Genomic DNA, 22,500 nt, shown 5'->3' with positions numbered 1-22,500 from the left:
GCAGTGGTTCTTAACCGGAGATACTCTACACTTACAGGAACTTTGAGACTCGTCACTCAGGAGGAAGATAATCTATATTTCTCATTACCTGAATTTCCAAAGTATATTTTCTGGTTGCCAATAAATCATTTATGGAGACATTACTATATTGTTAGAATATTTTTTGAACTGATGCTTAATATAAACCATAACAGGCATGAGTTTTTCTATTCCTGTGATAAATTTTCATTTTTTTTTTTTTTTTTAGATCTTTAAGAAAATCATAAATGTCCGTGAACTATGTCCGGCGACTGTCGGAAATGTCAGTTTGAATCCTCTTGCACAGCAGATCTACCCTATTACCATCCCCAGAATGCAACAGCGTACCTGCCTTTAATCATAGCGATAGAAACATTACCAAGGGGTAAGTCGCAACAGACAACAAATGATGATAATCATGCTTCAAGCACAGCATTCAGACGAATAGGTGTGACGCTTGCATCGCATGGGATAACAGTATAATGACAGTAGTGGTGACGGTGATACTAATACTTGCGTTTTATTACTAAACTTACTACAGCTACCACTACTACTATTACTACCACTACTTCAACACGACCTCCATCTTTGTGAAACTGTGTGATGAAAAGAGTTCATTGGCCCCAAGCTGCCAGTAACTGCGGTCATCAAACATTCTTTTTCTCTCTTTTTTTTTCTATTTTATTTTCTTCATTATCTTTCGTCTAATATTTTCTTTCGTTATTCCGGCTGTCAAACACGGTCTGCTCAAAGTCAAGGTCTCTTGTGTTTGTTGTTTCTGGGGAAGGTGACCTGGGGCCTCTCAGGGGGAAAGAAGAGCCGATGTTCGAGGCGAGAACGAAAGTCTACACCTCATCCGTGACACTAAACTGCTACTGGATTGTTGTCTTTTCTCGGCTCTCCCAACCTGCGTGGCTGGTCGAGATACTATTTTTCTAACCTGTAGACCAGGTATTTTCCCTAGGCTCAATAAAGTTGCCTAAATTGCAAGAATTGATATATGTATGTGTCTTTTTCTAAATACTCTTTCTAGATACTCCAGTTATGAGATTACTTGTATCAGAATCTAAGTATATAAACACAGATGTTGCCTAAGGTTCCGTGTACTACTACTATTACTACTACCGCTATTACAACTACTACTACTACTACTACTACTACTACTACTACTACTACTACTACTACTACTACTACTACTACTACTACTACTACTACTACTACTACTACTACTACTATACCACAACTGTTCCTTCTACTATTAATACTACTGTAATACTTCCATTACTATTGTAACTGCGACTACTACTACTACTACTACTACTACTACTACTACTACTACTACTACTACTACTACTACTACTACTACTACTACTACTTCTATACCACTACTGCTCCTTCTACTCTTAATACTACTGTAATACTACTTCCATTACTATTGTAACTACGACCAACACATCTACTACTACTTCTAGTACTGCTGCAACTACTTTACAACTATTCCTACTACGACAACAACTACTACTACTACTACTACTACTACTACTACTACTACTACTACTACTACTACTAATCTTACTATTATTGTTACTATTGTAAGACTACTTCCACAACTATTGTAACTACAACTACTACTAATTCTACTACTACTACTACTACTACTACTACTACTACTACTACTACTACTACTACTACTACTACTACTACTACTACTACTACTACTACTACTACTACTACTATTATAAAAAAATTACTTGTGGTAATGACAACGATAATGCTGAGAGACTCTTGAGTGCACGAGAAGCACCCGATCTAAAAGAGGAGTCGTTGTTACAGGGTGGAAAGCCCCCTGCTAAGATGGCGGCTAGGGGGCTAGGGGGGGCTGGGGGAGCTGTAAGTGGTGGCTGTGGCTGCGGGAAGAATGACAACTAAGCCCTTAGACCTTAAATACTTCCCCACTGCCAACTTTAGCATTACGAGCACCCTCTGCAACAACATTATACTCCTCCTCGTCCTCCTCTTCCTCTTCCTCTCCGTATTACTCCTCTTCCTCTTCCTCTCCGTATTACTCCTCTTCCTCCTCTTCATCATCATCATCATCTTCATCATTATCGTCGTCATCATCATCATCATCATCATCGTCATCATCATCATCATCATCATCGTCATCGTCATCGTCGTCGTCATCACTATCACCACCATGTTATCATCATCACCATTTCACTAAATCACTATTTCTCTTCTACCTCCACCACTCCCTCTTCACCAACATCCTCGTTGTCATCTCCACTATCACTCGCACAATATCCCTTATTCGTCCTATCTCCATCAAAACTTACCATCTCCAACATCCCCCTCAAGGAATCGCCAACCCTCCCCAAGAACCTTTCCTGGGCCCAGAAACAGATCACCCGGGCCTTCTCTCCCCAGACCCTCCCAGAAGCCTTCTTGGGTTGCAAGGGTTGCAAATGAGACGGTGGCACTTGCTACATTGGATACAGCCCTTCTCTCTCTCTCTCTCTCTCTCTCTCTCTCTCTCTCTCTCTCTCTCTCTCTCTCTCTCTCTCTCTCTCTCTCTCTCTCTCTCTCTCTCTCTCTCTCTCTCTCTCTTTCTTTCTTTCTTTCTTCGTCTCCTCTTCTTCATCTTCATCTACGAAGCCCAAACGTTCTCGCTCTTGATCGACATTCTTCGCTCTTCTTTTCTTCGTCGTCTCCGGCACCAAATCCTTCTCCTCGTCCTTGTTAATCCCTCTCGCTAGGGTCTGAAACCACGCGTTACGCTGCGTCACGCTGCGTCACGTCGCGTCACGCCACGTCGCTTGGCTTCAAGAGTGTGGTATTTCAAGCAGAAGCAACGTAGGTAAATGGAGTTTACCCTAAAATATCTTTCGTATACGCACGCACACACACTTTGGTATACACGTTTCGTATGCGCGCACACACACACGCGCGCTCACACATACACACACACACACACACACACACACACACACACACACACACACACACACACACACACACACACACACACACACACACACACACACACATTAGTATACACATTTCGTGTACGCACGCACGCACACACACACACACACACACACACACACACACACACACACACACACACACACACACACACACACACACACACACACACACACACACACACACACACACACACACACACACACACACACACACACACACGTACGTACGTACGTACGTATCCCAGCTACGTAAATGAACGCACCAAAGACGCAAAAATAGGAATCGTGTCGTCACTGCATCACGCCGCGTCACATCGCGTCACGCTGAGGAGGACTAAGAGAGCCAGCCATACCCGGGTTGTGCTTATTTGTATTAGAACCGGGCCTCGCTAATGGCAGGGCATGCTGGGGGGAGGAGGGAATGATGTTGAGGAGGAGGAGGAAGAGGAGGTGGAAGAGGAGGAGGAGGAGGAGGAGGAGGAGGAAGAGGCGGAGGAGGAAGAGGAGAAGGTGATGGGAGAGGAGAAGGAGAAGGTGGAGGAGGAAGAGGGGAGGTGGTAGAAGAGGAGAAGGAGGAGGAGGAGGAGGAGGAAGAAGAAGAAGTGAAGGAGAGGGATGAAGTTCAAAGGAAGTAGAGGATGAAGAAGTAGAAGAGAAAGACGATGAAGAGGAAAAAGAGGAAAAATAAGATAATGAGGACAAGTTTCTGTCAAAAGAGGACGAGGGAAAGGAAGAGATGGAGGAAGAGGATAAAGAGGAAGGGGAGGAGAGGAGCTTGGAAGGCAAAGGAGAGGGGGGAATTCATGACCAAAGAATGACCAAAGAAAGAGGAGCAAGGAGAAAGTAATGTTGATGGTAATGGCTAGGAGGAGGAGGAGGAGTAGTAAGAGTAGGAGGAGGAGGAGGAAGAGGAGGAAATGGATGAGGGGGAAAAGGAGGAGGAGGAAGAGGAAATGAAGGCGAGGAAAATGAGGAGAAAGAATAAGGGAAAGAACAGAGTAAGAGGAAGAGGATAGGAGGAGGAAAAGTAGGAGTGGAGGAAGAAGAGAGGAGGAGGAAAAGTAGGAGTGGATAAGGAGAAGGAAGGGGAAGGAATAAGAGGAGGAGGAGGAGGAGGAGGAGGGGAGGAGGAGGAGAAGAAGAAGGAGGAGGAAGAGGAGAAGGAAGAGGTGGAGGCGTAACGAGGGGTGAAATATCAGGGCGAGGCCTGGGATCGACTGTGGCATCGGAAGTCATCAAGAGTAGGCGTTCCAGCTCTCCCCCTCCTCCTCCTTCTCCTCTTCCTCCTTCTCTTCCTCCTCCTCCTTCTCTTCCTCCTCCTCCTTCTCTTCCTCCTCCTCCTCCTCCTACCCCTCCCCCTCCTCCTACCTCTCCCCCTCCTCCTACCTCTCCCCCTCCTCCTCTTCTTTCTTTTTCATTCTATTCCTCTTCTCTTCTCCCTACTCTCCATCTGCTTCTCTATTATTTTTTATTTTTTTTAGTCGTCTCCGTCCTCACTCCCCTTCCCCACATCCCACCCTCGCATCTTCCACACTCCTCTTCCCCCACTTCCTCCTTTTCCTTCATTGTCTTTCGGCCTCTTCCCACATCCTTCCCCCCTCTTCCCTCCTCCGCTTTTGTACTTTTCTCCTCCTCTTCCACACTCCTCCTCCTCTTTCTCCTCCTCCATGGCCCCTCGACGGCCCTTCAAAGTGCTTCTGGTTTGGCCTTTACGGACTCTGTCTCACCTTTCCCTACTGTGGCCTTTTGGAGAATTCTGGTCGGGTTCTGTAGTCTTAATTAGTACTTTAATGGTGATACAGCGAGAAGGCATGGGCACCTTACTCCTCATTGATTTCGACTGTTTACCGCACGCTGTCCTCCCCTTCCCCCCTTCCCCTCTCCCTCCCCCTCTCACTCTCCCTCTCCCTCTCCCTCTCTTACCTCTCCTTCCTTCTCTCTGTCTCCTTTTCTCTATATCTTTTCTACACTTTCTGCCTCCTCCCTTACTTTCTCTTTTTCCCCCTCTCTCTTTTTATCTGTTTCTCTCTTCCCCTCCCCCTCTGTCTCTATCTATATTTCTCTCTCTATTTCTGCCTTCCTCTCATTTTGCGCCTTTTGTCTAGTTGCCTTCCATATTCTTTTTTTCCCTTCCTTGTCTGATTCTCTTTCTTTTTCTTTCTCTTTCTCTCTTTCTCTCTCTCTCGCTTGCTCTCGGCCAATCGGTATCCCTTTCATTATTCTCTCTTTTTCTCCCTCTTCCTCTCGCCTTCCTTTTATTCCCCTCACCCCTGCAATCACCAAAGGCCCAGGGCCCCTATGTCAGCGCCTGTGTATATAGAAAACACTTAGAATCGTCGTAATTGTGTTTTGCGATAAATATTACGTCTGGACGCTTGTTTGGTATTCCACGCCAGAGCGTTCTGGCTCCCACGACCAGTAGTCACGGCACGTGCTACTATGGAGGTCCTTAATTGCCGAAGACTTGAAGGAGTCTTAAAACCCCGACCAAAGGAGCCTCAGACTCTCCTCCGCGGACACTTTCATCTGTGAGCATTATCTTGACCTCCTTTCTCTCCACCTCCGAAGGAGTCGAGTTCGAGTCTTTTGTTCTCTACGAAGTGCTACAGCTCTCCTCTAACTACTGAGAGTTCTTGATTTTGTGGTTTCTTGCTATGATGTATCTTTCCTCTTTGTATGAAAAATCTACTTTAAAAACTTTGAGGACGAACCCCTTGATGGCTCATGTCACCCTGAAGGCGCGCCCTCGAAGTTTCATTTCCTTTGCTTCTTAAACCTTAAAGTGTCTCGTGCATAGATATTGTAGGAAGTTATCTCGGAATATTTTAAGCTCGTATTTATAGAACTGCATTTGTCCCGATCCGTGGAACATGGCATTCTTTATATCACTCTGTTCTAGTTAACACTAGAAGTCTTAGTTCAACTAAGGGTTTTGACACTAGTCTGAAGGAGGTCTCCATTGACTAAGAGATGTACGAATTCAAACTCGACCCTTCAGTTGAAGAGAACTATCTTGTGTTAGACTGAAAAGAGCCTGTCGCCATGTCCAAGGGTCGTCTTTTCCTCTTGGACTCGAAACTTTCATTATTGGATCTCTAAGGGAACGACCTAATTACGAAGAATAAGCCTAACTGGAAGAACCCCCTTCTTTCGGAAGGTCCCTGCTCAAGTACCCACAGCTCCTCCGAGAAGAGGGAGCAGCCGGGGGCGAGCTCCAAGAGCGGGACTTCCCCTAAGAACCTAAAACCATTCTTCGCGCAGGTCACCGAACTCGACCTTGCGGAAGCCCGGGAACCTTCTTAGGGAACTAGAAGAGAAAGAGAAGTCTCGGGGGGGTACTCACCAGTGTGAAGCCGAGTGTGTTGCTGGACGTGCGAGAGCTGTTTAAAGCGACGATCGCAGTAAGAGCATTTGTAAGGTTTTTCACCCGTGTGGACTCGGATGTGCTGCACGAGTTGGTGGTTGGACGAGAAGGCCTTTAGGCACTGCTGACACTGGTGGGGTTTCACCTCGTTCCGGTGATGGGCATCGGGCCGGTGCATCTGCATTGCAGACTTGTGCATGAAGATCTGGAAGGAATGGAATAACACGGTTTAGTCCTGGAAGAACACATGGTCAAAGGCAAATCGTTCTGGATGAGGGGGGAGGGCAGAGTAGGGTAAATGTATATGTACATGTGTTTGTGTATGTATATGTATATGTATATGTGTATGAATATATATATATATGCATTGTATGTGGATATGTATACGTATGAGCATATGTATATGAGTTTATCTCCAACAGGGCCAGGAATCTAGTTCCTTTCTCCTCCTTTTTTGATCTCGGGTTATGTAGACACCCAGGAAAGATGGTTTGTTTGTTGATCTCCTTCATAGGGGGACACTGTTAAGTATATAAGAAGAGCGGACACACACACACACACACACACACACACACACACACACACACACACACACACACACACACACACACACACACACACACACACACACACACACACACACACACACACACACACACACACACACACACACACACACACACACACACACAGGACGTATAGGTAAGGTAGGAAATGGTAGGGTTAAGATGTACATTACAAATGAATTCAATAAAAGAATCTATCAAAAGATATATATCATTATAGTTATACGTATTATAACTATACATATATAAGCATAAATTATTTAACATAAGCATAAATATCTGTATATCTATACATGTGCGTCTATATGCAGGTAAATATTTAAGTTGACATTGGCTGAAGCCAAGCTGAGGGAAAAATATATATTAAACATGGTTCATCTATGACTAATGGAAAACTTTGTTTGTGAAGGCAAATAGTTATTTCGGTATCTAAGGCTCTTCTTCGCCGTCCCGGTCGCCAAGAGGACAAGAGGAGGCTAGGGAAGCTTTCTCCCTGCCTTCCTCTTTTCCCCAAGGCGGAGGTCGGCGGGCGGAAGACCTAGACCAGGGTTCCGCGGCGGCTTCAGGGGACACGACACCCACTACTGTAGGACATACATGCAAGTCAAAAGAGAGAGAGAGAGAGAGAGAGAGAGAGAGAGAGAGAGAGAGAGAGAGAGAGAGAGAGAGAGAGAGAGAGAGAGAGAGAGAGAGAGAGAGAGAGAGAGAGAGAGAGAGAGACAGAGAGAGAGAGAGGCAGACAAAGAGAGATAGATAGACAGACAGACAGAGAGAGAGAAAGATAGAGAGACATGGACAGACAGACAGACAGACAGAAAGACAGAAACAGACAGAGGCAAACAGACAGAGACAGACAGAGAGACAGACAGAGAGAGAGAGGTAGAGACAGAGGCAGACAGAGAGAGAGAGGCAGAGACAGAGGCAGACAGAGAGAGACACACACAGAGAGAGAGAGAGAGAGAGAGAGAGAGAGAGAGAGAGATTTTATTTATCTTTTTTAATATACACATGGGTGCTGGTGAGCTTTGGTTTAGCGAGCAGGGCACACTGATGGCAACACAATAACACGAACACAAACGGAGGAATTGGTGTCGCTGGACGAGCCATTGCGGACACTTGCACTTGACCCAGGGCGAAAACTATACAAATATATTTTCCATTATTGAGTATTGAATACATTTCTATATACAGTAACTCCATATTAATACGTGTGTATTTTTGGAAGCACTATTGTATTAATAAAACATCAACGAAGAACATACATGCATAGTTCTGGGTCATTTTTTTTTAATGTCTGCAGTGGTACATTAAAGCCAAGATAGTTACAAAATCCGATTATAAAAAAAGGAAAGTGGGGGGATGTGGAGATCAAAATGCTGGAAGTGCAACAGCGGAAGGGTGGTGGTGGTGGTAGTGGTAGTATTAGTAGTGGTAATGGTGGTATTAGTGGTGGTATAGTGGTGGTATTGGTGGTAGAGATGCTGATAGTGATGGCTATAGTATTGGCTGAGCAACGTAGAAGAATTAATGACTGTGTGTGCGTGTGTGTATATGTGTGTGTGTGTGTGTGTGTGTGTGTGTGTGTGTGTGTGTTTGTGTGTGTGTGTGTGTGTGTGTGTTTGTGTGTGTGTGTGTGTGTGTGTGTGTGTGTGTGTGTGTGTGTGTGTGTGTGTGTGTGTGTGTGTGTGTGTGTGTGTGTGTGTGTGTGTGTGTGTGTGTGTGTTGTCAAGCAGGAAAGGGTAAGGGTTGGCAGGCCAGTCATGTAAGGGTTGGCAGGCCAGTCATGTTGCTGAAATCCCAACGACAACCAACATCATTCATGGACATCATCGATGCCAACAGAGAACCGTTGCAGCAGCAGCAGCAGCTGTATACAGCAAGAGCAGTTGTAGCTTAACCTTCCTTCCTTCCCGCCCCATAAAGAAGAACATCACGGCTTCCTTCTGGCAGCCGACAGGTGATTTTTATTCCTTTTTTTTCTTGAATAAGATAACATAACTCTCGGCATAAGGTAGTCACCATGGTCAAAGGCTCATGGAAACGGATATATTCGTATTGCTCCGTCAATAAGAATTATAAGGAATTTTTTCATACTTTTTTTGGCCTGACGTCAGACGATTTATTCGTCTGTGAATAGCTATTGTTATGGACTTTTGTTTACTAGCGCTTCTATCTGTATGGACAATCTTGCGTCGATGTCGTAAGTTATCTAATTTATATGTTTACGGGGATATTGGATTTGTATGTGTATGTATGTATGTATGTATATATATATATATATATATATATATATATATATATATATATATATATATATATATGTGTGTGTGTGTGTGTGTGTGTGTGTGTGTGTGTGTGTGTGTGTGTGTGTGTTATTACATATAGATACGAGTGAATACAAGCACATGAGTTGAGACACTGTGATAAGTCGTTGTGGGCAACAGAAAATACAGTTGTAGTTCCGAGTTTTACTCCTGACTGAAGAAGCCAACTAGTCAGGAATAAAACTCGTAGTCAGACACGTTTCTTCTTCTTCTTCTTCTTGTTCTACCTTCCCCTTCAAGCACATGTACATCTTTATGACGTGTTCTCAATGACCCCAGGAGATAATCAGACAGAAACGCATGAATGCGGACTGTAGGGGGAGAGGGTGGGGGGAAGGTGGGGGGAGGGGGAGGAAAGACAGCCGAAGTCTCCCCCCCCCACCCCGCTGATGCAACCTCGCAGAAATGATATCGATTCTCCGTATATGCGGTGGTTAAACAAGACTCACTTGTGGTCTCGACTTCTTGAAGAGAACACGGCGTCAAGAAGACCTCAAGAAACTCCCCTCCCTCCCCCCCACCCTCTGGCCCTCCTACCTTCCCATGGCTACTACTTCTCCCCTCTAGGTGGTGAGGTCTTCGGAAAAAGAGTGAGGAGGGAAGGGATGGGAGAGGAGGGGGGAGAGGAGTGGTGGGGGATTGGGGGGGTTATGTCTCTGGAGTCACTCTCTCCCTCTTCCTCGGTAACAATTTTTCTTAGTTAATGGGATGTGTTTATCGTGTCCCGCCTTTTTTTTTTTTTTTTTTTTAAACCTTTCGGCCACACTTAATTTTTTTTTCTTCTTTACTTTCTTTCTTAACTCCCGCAACTCCGCCCAGTGTTAAACTGAGCCAAATGCAACAGAGGACGATATTGCTTATGTCATTACAGAAGACTTAATCGTAACGTTCTCTGAAGGACAAGCTAATGCAGAATTTATATATGTATATATATACATATATATATATATATATACATATATATGTATAATATGTGTGTGTGTGTGTGTGTACATGCATATATATGTGTATGTGTATACTTATGATAAATGTAATACCACATTTGTCGATCCCGTGAAAACCACAGTTAGAGGAAAGAAGACTGGAGGCAGGGAGTCTATATATTTCGATTGCAAACTGCAGTCCTCTTCAGTAGATACAGAGCAGAGAGAAGAGAGTACTAAAGTGTATCTATTTATATATATATGGATGTATATGATATATATATATTATATATATATATATAAGTATATGTGAATATGTGTGTGCATACACACGCGTGTGTGTATGTTCGCGCGCACAAGCGCGTGTGTGAATATGTGCATGTGTGCAGAGAAGGGGATGGTTGAAGAAAAAAGGGTGAATATTGGTACACTTTAACGGAATCGAAGGAGGGGCGAGCGACCCCCACGCATGTCATTACTCCATCTCATTTAGGAGGATCTGGTGGAGGTCCGGACCAAGAAAGTCATTGCCTCCATTGGGAAGCAGTGGGGTTGAGGGCGGGCTGAGGGCGGGGGTTAAGCGCGGGGGCTGAGAGCCGGGATTGAGGGCGGGGTAGTGGGATGGAGGTATACGGGGTAGGGACATGGTCGGGGGAGGTTGAAAGGTTAGGATATGTTCGATTGAAGTAGTTCCCTTGTAGTTGTCACTGAACTGTCAATTTGTTTTTCGTTAAGGTATGATTTAATTTCTTTAAGATTGTGGACATGTTGTCAAAACTGAATGGAAGTCTGGCGTTGGCTAGAATGAAATCTTTGAAGGAGAAGTTGTGTGTTCAAAAGTTAATGTTAAAAATGTATTCTTCTTCAATATCGTTGTCGAAGTCATAAGACTTTTTTTATCAAATATTTCAGCGTTGCCACTGTCCGTACGTTGTCAAATAAATATTATATCACACACAAATAGAAAAAAATACAGATGAAGAAAGTCCAAATTAGACCAAAATGTTTACTAATTAATATCTAAATCGATCTCATAATGAATAGTATTTTCTTTTTTAACTGTAGGGATAGTATAAGATCCGTCTAACTCAAGAAAACACAAGTTCAAAGGACTATCGGTGATTAAATTCTACCATTCTTTCCTCCTCTAGCTCAACCGGCTGTAGTAAGACGCTTCATCAACTTCCACCCATCGTTGCTGCCTCTTCTTGACGAGTCTGAGGCAGCTAAATTGAACCCGCCGATGTGCCTCTTTCCGAGACCCTCCCGCGAAAGATACCTCTGCCACGGCCCCTCGAATATCTTGGCGGACGATAATTACGGAAAAGATAATTGCTTCAGTTGGCGCTGGATAGGTGATATGTCTTTGTATTAATTGCACGGAAAAATAATGATGTCGCCTTATGACGGCCTCAGGGAGAGGCTGGGGGAAAGGGTGAGGTCTCGCCCCCTCGGTCTCCCTCTTGGGTGAATTGAAGAGATGGATAGGTGTGTGATAGAGAAAAAGGCGAATGAAAGGTTTGACTGACAGGAAGGCGTCTGTCAATTAAAGAAAAGGCACTTATGGCGGACAGATTTCCCGATATATGCAACATACACATACATATGCACACACACACACACACACACACACACACACACACACACACACACACACACACACACACACACACACACACACACACACACACACGTGCATATATATATATATATGTATATATATATATGTATATATATATATAATGTATGTATATATATATATATATATATATATGTGTGTATGTGTGTGTGTGTGTCTGTGTGTGTGTGTGTGGGTGTGTGTGTGTGTGTGTGTGTGGGTGTGGGTGGGTGGGTATGGGTGTGGGTATGGGTGTGAGTGTGGGTGTGTATGTATGTATTATACATGGAGAATTACAGAGTAGAGTCAAGTAAAAACAAAGAGATGCGCCCTTTGGCAGGATAGCTGGGTGGGGGGTGGAAGCCCCCTGTCAGGAGAAGGTTGCGTCCGACGGCCTCCAACCCAAAGACCAGACCCGCCGCAGAAGGTCCCATCCCTCCAGAGACACTATCGGAGGTCGGCCTTCGCTCGAAGAGACATTTCGAGACGGGCGTCGTTACGGCGGGAGACGTCACCGGGAATAGACGGTAAGGGTGACAGGCAGGAGACACGCAAGAGGGAGGAAGAAGACCCACAGAAGGGACGGACGCGGAGAAGGCTCCTGTCGTGGAGATAATGAAGGGGAGGATGGAGATAGGGTCACTGTCACTCGTGGGGGATACTGACCGAGGTGGCAAGCAATCGGTGGACGAAGTGGAGTGGGTTATGGTAGGAAGTTGAACACGCTGGGTCTCGAGTTCGAACCTAACCGCCAGACCTGAGCCTCAAGGCTCCTGAGAAAGATTCCACTGTAGTTTCGGTTTGTTCAGTCCGGTAAAACCGTGATGTCTCCTCATGTTGAAAAAAGTACACACTCACTGTGACACAACTTCGTGACTAAATCTCCTGCAGAAGACGAAGGGATCCCGGAGTATGACGTGAGGGCTGGGGATGTCGGGTAATGACTGTTCGATCAGTTCCCGACGAAGGACCTCGAGTGGGTCAAGGGGAACGGAAGAGCTACGGAGAAGTTCGTGAATGGCAGGATTCAAGAACGGGGGGAAGCCGTCGAGGGCGAGAGTCTGACTTGCGCCACGACTAGTTCGTAAGGCAAGTCACGTATGTAAAATATATGCACGAAAACACACATACATACACAAATACTCACACGTGTGTGTGCGTGTGTGTGTGTGTGTTTGTGTGTGTGTGTGTGTGTGTGTGTGTGTGTGTGTGTGTGTGTGTGTGTGTGTGTGTGTGTGTGTGTGTGTGTGTGTGTGTGTGTGTGTGTGTGTGTGTGTGTGTGTGTGTGTGTGTGTGTATGTGTGTGTACACGCGGCCGCCGAAGACATATGTATGAATACACACATATGCACAAACCTTCACAACATATTAAGACCAAGACGACAGATGATCCCTAACACCCACACAATCCCCCCTTACCCCCTCCCCCTCCCCCCTTCCCATTCCACCCACGTCCCCTCAAACTCCCCCTAGCTCCGTCTCCCCCTACGTTGGCCTCTCCACCCTACCCTTCCTACCTAACTCCCCCTTCGCTGGTCCCCCTCCCGGGCCGCCCGCCCCCGTCCTCTTCCTCCTCCTCCTCTTCCTCCTCTTCCTCCCGTCTGAGCGAAAGGCAAATGACAAAAGTTTAGATATACGGGTACCGCCTTTTCCCTGTAATGTGGCAATCTATTTTCCGCCGGGCTAGGGACTGGAATGTGGGCCCCAGTCAGCATCGAAATGGATGTCCTTCTTCCTCCTTAGCAGCGCTCCCGCTGCTGATCTCTTTCTTCCAGAGGCCCCTTTTTCTACTTTCGCCGGCGGGAGGGAGGGCGGGAGGGAGGATCAGAGAGAGAGGAAGAGAGGAAGTTAGGGAGAGGCGGGTAGGGAGCTAGAGAGCTTGCTCTTATTTCAATAGGTCTGCCTTTGCCTATACCAGAAGCATTCGTGGCAAAAGTGATAGTAGAAATGGATTATATAACACCATTGATATCAGGGACAGTGATAGTTGTAGTAGTAGTAGTAGTAGTAGTAGTAGTAGTAGTAGTAGTAGTAGTAGTAGTAGTAGTAGTAGTAGTAGTAGATGTAGTAGTAGTAGTAGTAGTAGCATTAGTAATAGTAGTGATAGAATTACTAGGACAGTGATAGTAGTAATAGTATTGTCATAAGTAAGACAACAAGGGTAGACATATTGAAAACATCACTTTCATCAGAACTAAACAGCAGTAGTGTTAGTCATAGCAGGCACTTCAGCAGACCAAAGAGCAGATACAACGTCTGCTTCAGAAGGTGTTTAAGCAGAGCGTTCAGCAGATACGATATCAGTAGCAGATTAACTCAAACTTTTCTTATAATAATTATGCCTCTGATACAATTTTCTTATAGATGTCATAAGAAAAAAATCGTAGAACTTAAGTTTTTCTATTACATTTATTGTCATTGTTATCATACAGTTCTCAGAGAACAAAAAAGTTGGTAGTGGTTAGTATGACGAGCTCGTGAGACTTTCAGAATCTTTGCTCATGAGAAAGGACCCTAAGAATAAGTCAGTCCAAAGAGACTCGTAGTTCCTCGCCCCCCCCAAAAAAAAAAAAGAAATCGAACAAAGAAATAAGAAAATATCAGGAAAAGAAAAAACAGAGTTCAACTAAACTAGATCGGAATGAAGAGAAACAGAACGAAACAGACTAAAGTCAAAGGGAATATCTGGTGACATACAGATAGGTGGAGAGAGAAAGAGAGGGAGAGAGAGAGAGAGAGAGAGAGAGAGAGAGAGAGAGAGAGAGAGAGACAGAGAGAGAGAGAGATAGTGGGAGGGAGGAGAGGGGGAACTGTCCGAGTGTTGTATTTGCGACCGAAGAAAAAAGAAAAATATTGGTTGATTTCCAAAAAGAAATGTCCCGTTGCCTCCCACCTCCCCCACTCCATCCCTCCTCCTCTCCCCCCCCCCTCCCCCCGGCATTTTTCCAGCACTCTCTCGCCATCTCCTTGGCTCCAACTTAGGCCATTTTGAGATGAATCCGATGGGGTGGAGGAGGAAGGGGAGGAGGAGGAGGAGGAGGAGGAGGAGAAGAAAGGAAGGAGGAGGGGTCGGGTGGTGGTGAATGGAAGAGGGAGGGAAGGGCTCGGGTAATGTGGGAAAAGGGAAGAGAAGGGAAGAGGGACGAGTAGAAAGAGGGGAAGAAAAGGAAAAGGAAGACGAGGAAAGGGGAAGAAAGGGTAAAGGAGAAGGACGGGAAGGAAGGGAAGGAAAAGGAAGTGGAGAAGAGAGGGGAGGAGAAGGAAGTAAAGGAAAAGAAAAAGGGGGAGGAGAGGAAAGAGAAGAAGGAGGAGAAGGAGAAGACAAAGGGAGAGGAGGAAGAGAAGAAGGAATGTATCGAAGAAGGAAACATAAAAAAGAAATTGAGAAGGATAAAGAGAAGACAGTGGAAAGAGCAAATAAGACAAGAGGAGGAGGAAGAGGAAAATGAGGACATAGGAGGAACAATAAAATAAATTATGGAAGGAAATGAATGATAGATAAATGAGAGAAAGACAGAGAGAGAGAGAGAGAGAGAGAGAGAGAGAGAGAGAGAGAGAGAGAGAGAGAGAGAGAGAGAGAGAGAGAGAGAGAGAATGAGAGAGAGAGCGAGCGTGAAATATGCAAATCAAGAGAAAATAAGAGATCAGATAAGCAAATACGCTCCGAATGAGGGAGGAGATAATACAAAAAATAAATGAAATTAAGAGAAAATGAGGAAAAGGTTTATGGGAGAGAAGGATGAGGAAATACGAGGGAGAGTGTGTAGATGGGTGAGGTGGATAAGGATGAAGATAAAGGAGGAGGAGGAGGAAGAGGAGGAGGAGGAGGAGGAGGGGGAAGAGGAGGGGGAGGAGGAGGAGGAGGAGGAGGAGGAGGAGGAGGAAAAGATGATAAACATGGGACGGGAATGATGACTGAGAATGAGATAACTGAATGTTGGAGGAAGAGAGGAAGAGAGAAAAGAGAAGAGCAAATGAAAACAAATGAAGAGGGAGTAAGAATTGAAGAGGAATAGGAAAGAGGTCTGGGATCAGGAAGGGCATGATAGGAATAGATCACTGAAAATAGAGATTGAATGGGAGATGGAGGGAATCAGCGAACGCCCCCCCCCCCCAATCTTTTAGCTCCAAAAACAAAACCATAATTTTTTTATTTTTTTTATTTATTCATTTATTTTGTTTCGTACTTTTTGTTTTATAATTTGTTATGTCGACTTATCTATTTGTCTATTTATTTACCTATTTATTGACCTACTTATTTATACATTCATTTATCTATTTATAGACTTATTTCTTTATTTATTCATCTATTTAATTATCTATTTATTTATTTATTTGTTTATTTAATCAATTATTCGTTCATTTTTATTTACTTATTCGTTTATTTATCTATTTTGCTTGTTTGTTTATTTATTTATTTATCTATTTATTTATTTAGTTATTCCTTTACTTATTAGTTTATTCATTTATTTATTTATCTAATTATCAATATATTTCGGTTGGTGGTCTTGGTTGTAAATGAGTAAGGAATTAGTGCAGAAACGTGGGAAAAAAGACGCGAAGATTGAATTAAGGGAAAAGGCCAAATTTAGCACAAAACCAAATTAAGAAATGTAGACAGAATGGCAAGGAAAAATACGAAAAGTGGAAGAGAGGAAAGAAGAGAAAGAGGTCAACAAGCGGTGAATAGAGAGAAGAGAGAAAGGAGAAAAAGAAAAGTGGAAGAGAGAGAAAAGAGGAGAAAGAGATCAACAAGCGGTGGATAGAGAGAAGAGAGAAGGGAGAAAAAGAAAAGTGGAAGAGAGAGAAAGGAGGAGAAAGAGCTCAATAAACGGTGGATAGAGAGAAGAGAGAAGGAAGATAACGAAAAATGGAAAAGAGAGAAAAGAGGGGGAAAGGTCAACAAGCAGTGGATAGAGAGAATGGAGAAGGGAGAAAACGAAGAACAGAAGCGAGAGAAAATAGGAGGGACAAAAATGGACAAAAAATAAAGGGAAAATTGAAAAAGCAAGGGAAGAACGAAAGTTGGTAGGAAAGAAGGAAGAAAGGAAAAGGAAAGGAAAGTAGAATAAATTTGGTGAAATTAATGAAAAAAAGAAAAGAAAGGAAGAAGATAGGAAGGAAGGAATAAGGAAGAAAAGAGAAAGAAAAAGATGATTAAATTTCCAAAATTAATAAAAAAAAAAAAAAAAAGGCTCATCGAATAGCGAATAAAAAAAAAAAAAAAAAAAAAATAGTTATAAGATTACCGACAATGGCAGACGATGAGAAGTTGGGCCGAGACGAATGAGGAGAAGGAGGAGGAGGAGAAGAAGGAGAAGAAGAAGAAGAAGAAGAATGGATGAAATGAAATGAAACGTATAATTAAGAAGCTGATCGAGGGTTGAGGCTTGTGGGAGGCGAGAGAAAGGAGAAGGGTCTTACAGATTAGATATTAGTGCCTCCAATTACTGCAACACAACTCCAAATAAAAAGGAAGAAAAACGAGAGAGAGAGAGAGAGAGAGAGAGAGAGAGAGAGAGAGAGAGAGAGAGAGAGAGAGAGAGAGAGAGAGAGAGAGAGAGAGAGGGAGTGAGAGAGAGTGAGAGAGGGGGAGGAGAAAGAACAACCAAGTGTGGTAAACCACTTTTTCATCATAAAAACAAAGAATGAAATGAAATTAAGAATGATGATGTTGATGATGATGATGGTGACGACGATGACGACGACGACGATGATGATGATGATGATGATGATGATGATGATGATGATGATGTTATGATGATGATAATGTTGATAATGATGATGATAAAGATGCTGATGGTGATGATGGTGATGATGAGGATGATGATGATGATGATGATGATGATGATGATGAAGAAGATGCCGACGCAGACGATCATGATGGAAAAGCTGGAAAACCCGAAATTAAATAAATGAAGAAGAAATTAATATAATATGATAATGATGACGATAATTATAGTCAGAAGAAGAAATATGGAAGAGGGAGGTAGGGAGGTAGGAAGAGAGGGAGGGTGAGAGAGGGAAGGAGAGAGAGATGAGTTGAGAAAGAGAGGGGGAGAGAGGGGGGAGGGAGGGAGGGAGGGAGGAAGGAAGAGGAGTAGAGAGGGAGAGAGGAAGGGGGGAGAGGTGGGGAGGTAGAAAGAGAAGGAGGGTGAAAGAGGGAAAGAAAGAGAGATGCGTTAAGAATGAGAGGGGAGGGGGGAAGGAGAGAGGAAGGAAGAGGAGTAGAGAGGGAGAAAGATGGAGAGGTGGAGTAAGGGAGTAAGAGTGTGAAGATGGAAGAATTGGTGGTCGAGTTGGGAGGGGACAGAGTGGGAGGGAGGGAGGGAGGGAAGAAGGAAGGGACGAGGGGAAGGGTGGTGGCGGAAGGGAGGGGGAGGGGGACCAGTTAGGTCGTTAGGAAAAGATTTGGACTGGGATGCCTCGGTGTAATGGCCGCAAGTAATGGAGAAATACTGAGAAGGTGGCGGGTGCTGTGGTGGTGGTTGTGGTGGTGGTAGTAGTGGTGGTGGTGTTGATAAATTATGTTTGTGGTGGTGGTTGTTGGTGGTAGATGATGCCCGTGGTCGTACCGATGGTGGTTGCGGTGTGGTGACGGTGAAAGATGAATGTTGGAGATTGTGGTGGTGATAGAAAGTTGCGGGTGTGGTGATGTTATGTGTGGTGGAAATAATGATGGTGACGAAGTCACAATACTTTACACCAACCGAAGAATATTTCGTATTTGGCACTATTTGTTGTTGCAAGAGTAGTGAAAGAATTTTAAGAATCTCCTCGTGACGTCATTGTTCGGGAATAATGACGTCATAGTTCTATGACATCAGAAACAACCCAATAAAGTCATTATCATTTTATGACGTCACCGTCTTGTTATGACATCCTAGTTCTGTTTTGACGCCAGCCACGTACTATGGCGTCAAGTTCCTAGAATTACGTCTATGTTCTATAAGCATATGCTGTAGACACGACCACGATATATCTGGGGTGGAGGACTGGTTACTTTAGCCCGGGCTATACAACACCACCACCACAGAACAACAACAACATCAACAACAACAACAACAGCAACAGCAGCAGCAACAGCGGCTGTGTCATACTACAATAACTTCAGTCCCCCTACCAAGAAGTCTCTGGCTTCTTGCTCTGAGGTCCTTCCGGTTCTACGACTTCTGTTTCTTACTATGACGTCTCCGCCTCTTACGGGGACGATTAGGATGGCAGCGACGTCGAGACCCAAAGGCACCCAATGGAGCGAGCAAGAGCAGAGGAAGAGAACCAGAAGAGGGAAGAGGAGGCGAAGGAGGGAGGAGGAGGAGGACGAGATGGAAGGGAGGCGAAGGAGGTGGGAGAGGAGGAAATGGAAAGGGGACTCTGAGTTCGGGAAAGGATATGGGAGGAGTAAGGAAGAGCTGGGGGACCTTTGGCAGTGTGGAGGAATATCGGTGATGTTTCTTGAGTGAGGAGGTAGGAGGCGTCCTGCCTCCCCGTGTGAGAGACCGAGCGCCTCCTGGAGGGACGGATATACGAGCTCAGTCCTGCCTCCTTCCTTCCTTCCTTCCTTTCTTCCTTCCTTTCCCGGTTTCCCCAATTTGCTTCTCCCCTCTTACCTCCTTCCGAATTGCCTCGTTTACTTACACATATACATATACATATACATATACATATACACGCATGTCCATATACATATATATACACAAATGCATACATATACAAATACATATACGTATATACATATGCATGTATATTTACAGATATATGCACATATTCACGTCTATTTATTTCTTTAGTTGTGTGCCCCACGTCCACCCTGAGTATGGGAATAGTAACACTTGACAGAGAAAACGGAGACCAAAACCAATCTCCTCACTGCACAAGCATTTCACATCACGTGGATATAAGTAGACTGTATGGGAAATTACACCCATACATCTACGATTACATCTACGGATACAAGAGGTGCGGAAGCGCGTTCACGCACACCTATAACAACGCCGAGACTAGAATACATTAAGGAAGCAATCTATTTCTTCGCAAGGCAGCAGGGTGCCAAGGCCCCACGCTGGTGACGATGCTGTGGCCCTCGCTGGCACTCCTGGAAACAGAGGGCCATGGATCACCTCACGGGGAACACATAACAAGCGAGGAACAGCGGGGGAGCGAGGAACTTGCTCAAGGGAACACGGGAAGGTGCCACAGAGGAGGGAGGAGTTATAGGCAGCTTTGGACAAATGAAACGGCCACGGGGGGTCGAGGGGGTTGTACACGGAACGGCCCTAAATGGTGGCGCAAGAATGATGCATTTGGTGAGGTCATGATAACGGTGATGGTGGTGGTAATTGTGATGGCGGTGGGTGATGATGGTGATGGTGGAGCTAATAGTGGTGATGGTGGTGGTGGTGCTGATTTTGGTGCTTTTGATGCTGGTGTTGGTGATAACTATTGGTAGTGGTTGAAATGATTTTGTTGGTGGTGATAACGTATGTTTACGATCCTTATAGATATGAACGGAATAGCTTAGCGGAAATAAAGGGGGCTAAGGGCTTTGGTGAGGAGCCTACGCCAGGAGGCGCTGAGTAATTGCGGGCGAAGTCGTCATCTTTGCCCTTGAAGACTGTTGTCGCTGCAGGGAATTTGAGAGGAGTGCGGGATTCGAACCCACAACTAAGCGAATGCGAGATCAGAACGTTTCCTATTACGCTACCAGCGCAACTTGAGATCATCTCATATGAGCAGAGCTGGTCGCGTTCCTCGGTGCGTTCCTCTGTGTCCTGACTGGTATGACTTTGCTCAGGACACCGAGGAACGCACCTAAGGACGCGCCCAGCTCTGCATGTGAGGCTAAAATCCTTTGATTTTAGACAGTAGAAAACCTGCAAAGGGGGCTTCTGCCGGGTGAAAAGGTCATGGCAGCAGTTGATCTCTTTCAAGAGGAGGGCCGTTCCTCGAGTGTTAATCAGAGCAAAATCTTTCCGGTGCTCCTCCGGCTTGGTGAGGTTGATGAAAAAATACGGAGGTAGGGGCACTAATTAGCCTGAAGGAATTGCTAATTAGGGTGTAAATAATGTTATAGAAAGCAAATGAAGGGTCACGTTGGGGTGAGGGGAATCATCATCTTTGGGTCAGGTTAGGTCAACTCGGGTCAAGTAAGGTCATGTCAGGTTAGGTGATTGTAATAAATGCACCTATGCGATGGTGAAAATTTTGTATCTATTTTTTTTTTGGGGGGGAGGGGGGATAAGGATGACTGACGGAAATTTTTAATACACTCCCCCACCCCCACCACAAAAAACTTTTCTACGCAAGTCTTCGCGTAAGTACTGTATATGCATACGCATGTGTATACAGATAAACACATACACACATACACACACACACACACACACACACACACACACACACACACACACACACACACACACACACACACACACACACACACACACACACGTACACATACACTACATATTCGCATGATATATACAAACATTTGTATTTGTCATCACATCTATGGAAATATATGTTTTACTTGTCTTCGCGTTTATGATATCCAAAGCATCTATAGATACATAAAGATACACGCGGATGGGTATATAAAAAATTGTAGACATGGAAAACGAAGAAGGAAAAAAAGTCTCGTAATGTAGATAAAATAGCTTTTGTGAGTCAACATGTCAAAGAGACGAGGAACTTTAATGTCATTCCAATCAGATTTGATACGTCACTCTTAAGAATTGAAAAGCGAGGCAATCTAATCGAAATTACTGACAACAGCATTTTCTTCTAAAGTCTACCATAAAACCAGAGTCCGGAGGTCTTTCCCTCTCTTCTCCTTTTCTCTTCTTCTTCTTCAAAATATTATAACTATTGATATATATATATATATATATATTTTTTGGGGGGGGGGCGAGTTCTCGTAGTGGTATTCTTAAAAAAATTCTTTCCTTATATAAATCTTGTATAAATCCTTGGAAGGGAAAGATGTATATAAGGATTTTTTTTCCTTTTTTTTCAAGAATACCACCGTAAGGTTCTTACGGTGGTATTCTTTATAAATTCTTAAAATTCCCCCTGAAAAATTATTTCCATATATAAGTCTTTTCCTTCCAAGGATTTGTATAAGATTTATATAAGGAAATATATTTTTTAAGAATACCACCGTTAGTGTTTCCTCAACTTTCAAGTTTTCCTGTTTTTATTTCTCTATTGTACTTTTTATTCCTTTTTGTTGTATTTACTTCTACCTCCTCCGCTTCTTTCTGTTATTGACGGTTATTTTCTCACCACCATCACTGATATCATCACCATCATCTTTAAAACAATCACCTCTTGGCGTGCCTCCTTCCCCTCCTCTTCATCCCCCTTCTCAATCTTCTTCCCTCCTTCGTGTTCGTCAAATTCTTGACCATTATTTTCGACTTTAACACTTTCACACCTCTTCTCCCCATTACCTTCCCATTTCTCTCCCTCTCTCTTCCCCCCCCCCTCTCTCACTCTCTCTCCCCCCCCTCTCTTTTCATCATCGTCGTTGTCGTCATCATCATCTCATTCTTGTTACCCTTTTAGGGGACCTCGTTCTCTTCTTCTTCGTTGTTTCTTGTCACAAAGATCCCAAGTTAACTTTATACTCAGATCCTTCCATCTCTCTCTCCCTCCTTCCTCTTCTCTTCTTCCTTCTTTTTTCTCTCTTTCTTCTTCCC

The 22,500-nt window shown here is 44.2% G+C and overlaps 1 protein-coding gene across 7 annotated transcripts in view; it reads right to left on the bottom strand.

The window, feature by feature from the left end:
- The window catches only part of LOC143032304 (uncharacterized), a 751,965-nt gene that overhangs the window by 207,573 nt on the left and 521,892 nt on the right, over positions 1-22,500 (bottom strand). For all 7 annotated transcript variants that reach the window (XM_076196813.1, XM_076196808.1, XM_076196807.1 and 4 more), the window contains one exon: positions 6,349-6,574. In XM_076196813.1, coding sequence (XP_076052928.1) covers positions 6,349-6,574 — 226 coding nt within the window. The remainder of the gene's footprint in view (positions 1-6,348; positions 6,575-22,500) is intronic.

Source organism: Oratosquilla oratoria, chromosome 13 (assembly GCF_046742065.1).
Source record: "Oratosquilla oratoria isolate Oo_2021 chromosome 13, ASM4674206v1, whole genome shotgun sequence".
In the NCBI taxonomy this organism is placed as follows: Eukaryota; Metazoa; Arthropoda; class Malacostraca; order Stomatopoda; family Squillidae; genus Oratosquilla; species Oratosquilla oratoria.
The sequence above is the reverse complement of the archived record's forward strand: the minus strand, read 5'-3'. Positions and strand labels throughout refer to the sequence as shown.